The sequence below is a fragment of the Emiliania huxleyi genome (assembly GCF_000372725.1).
Source record: "Emiliania huxleyi CCMP1516 chromosome Unknown EMIHUscaffold_1399, whole genome shotgun sequence".
Lineage (NCBI taxonomy): Eukaryota > Haptophyta > Isochrysidales > Noelaerhabdaceae > Emiliania > Emiliania huxleyi.
In genome coordinates, this window is record NW_005201193.1 from 5,710 (window position 1) to 7,796 (window position 2,087).

The window sequence follows — 2,087 nt, forward strand, 5'->3', positions numbered from 1 at the left end:
GGGGGGGGGGGGGGGAAAAAACAACCCCCTTCGGAAGGGTCCCTTTAAAACCCCAACAAAAGGGGAACGGGCCGCGGCCCCCAAAAAAAAGGAAATTGTTTTCCCGTTTCCCCGAACTTTTTCTTATTGGGGGGGTGGGGACCCCCCGGCCCCCCCCCCCCCCCCAAGAAGAAGAGTTTTGTTGCTGGGGGGGTCAGAAACCCCCCCCCCCCCCCCTAGCAGCAGGGATGGCTTTAGATGTGCAGCATCAGGTGGGGGGTACGGGGTGTGGAGGGTGAGCGTCAGGGGCGGCGGCCCCCCCATCTACAGATGATATGCGCATCTTGAGATAATATGCATCTAAGATGCGCCCTACTTGGACTGCACACTGTCTTGCCTATGCTCGAGCATCTCTAGATGGTATTTTCAACTTAAGATGCCGGAGCATCCTGGGATGCTCGAATCATCTGAAGATGCTTCGCATCCCAAGATGCTTGGCATTTCATGATTAAAATGCAAGTTAAATTATAAAGACTTCAGCGGCGTGTGAGCCCTTGGATCAAAGTGGAGTGGAGACTATGAATCTATGCTAATATCAGCTGCTATTGCTATGTATCTAAGTGTGATGCGACTAACTAGATCTACTCTGTTCGTGTCTGTGGAATACTACTGATGGTGATGGAACTGGGAGCCAGTGAGTGATCGTGGGGGGCACTTAGCCCTTGTGCTAATGCTGACTTTACTACACTATGGACGGTTGCGGTTGTTATGTAAGACTGGTTTTTATTTCGGGTTCGGGTTCGGCAAAAAAAACTCCGACACTGAAAATTGGAAAAAATCCGACAATGCGCTCATGTTCCTGAGATGATGATGCATTGCGCATCCTCAGATGCCACATTGCATCCTGGGATGCATGGACTAACCCAAGATGAGGGTATCATCTCGGCACACTTGTGCGTCTGGAGACGACTGCAGTAATCTGAGATGTCACGGGCTATCAAAAGACGTGGGGCACCATCTAAAGATGATTAAATCTTCTTGGAGAACCCAATCATAGCGGAGACACCCGGTGTCCAAAGATGGAAAACACATCCTAGATGGCGTTTGGCATCTAGGATGCGCATATCATCTGTAGATGGGGGGTCGCCGCCCCTGACGCCGAGTTGACCGAGGGGTTGTGCGCCGGGCCCTCCTGCTCGGCTCCAGCCGGTAGACAAGTCTTGTCATCAACAGAGTAGATGGATCTGACCTCGGGGCCGATGTGACCAGGCGCTGGTAGCGTGGTTTCACCTCACACCCATGATCTCACAGTGTGCCGGCAGTCGCCGAGCAGTGTCGCTCACACAAGCCGCAGCACAAGTGACTGAGGGCCAGTGAGGGCGAGCCCATCGCTGTCACAGCTGTGGCAGCCGCACAGTAGGCTGTGTCAACTGTGAAGAGTGTGTGAGCAGCAGAGGAGCTGCTCTCCAGGCTTCTGTCGCAAAGAGATGCATGCCACCGAAGGCGCTGTCGAGGTTCGCCGAGCGCGGCGCAGGTTGAGGGAAGCCGCCACCGTGCGACGAGCGCGTTGGAGTATTCACTCCGGACAAAGACGGGGACACAGCGGATGGTGCGGAGTGTGTGTCCCCGTCATAGCGGCGAGGCGCGGGACCGTCTGTGGCGAAGTGGGTCGCGTCCCTCGATTTCCGTCAACCCAGCATCCACACCCCGCCCTTTACCGGGGAGCAGAGAGAGAGGTCGCGCCCACTGCGTGTGCGGGGCCGCTCAACCTCAAGTTAATGATAATGTTAAACACAGCTCTTTTGCGTTTTGGCTTTTGCCTCCCCCGCGCGGTGTCTTTACACGACTCTTTTACGTGACTCGTGAGAGATGGCAGATATCATGACGCGAAGTCCCCTGGTTCGTCTCCACTAGACACTGCGAACGGCGCGCGCCGCGTCACTCCGTGAACGACTTTGCGGCGTTGACAAACGCCGCCACGGACGCCTCGGGCGTGCCCTGCAGCACTCCGTGGCCGAGGTTGAGGAGGTGCTGCCCCTTGCCGCCCGCGTCGCGTATGTTTTGGTGCACCGCCGCCGTGATCTGCGCCTCCGAGCCAAACAGGACAG

At 56.3% G+C, this 2,087-nt stretch overlaps 1 protein-coding gene across 1 annotated transcript; it reads right to left on the reverse strand.

Annotated features, from left to right (window-relative positions):
* Positions 1 to 1,917: 1,917 nt before the first annotated feature.
* Positions 1,918 to 2,067, reverse strand: EMIHUDRAFT_252619 (hypothetical protein; the record flags this gene model as incomplete). The annotated part of the gene is made up of 1 exon (XM_005787966.1): positions 1,918 to 2,067. A coding segment is annotated over one exon (150 nt), but the record flags the coding sequence as incomplete, so codon positions are not given.
* Between the last annotated feature and the right edge of the window lie 20 nt (positions 2,068 to 2,087).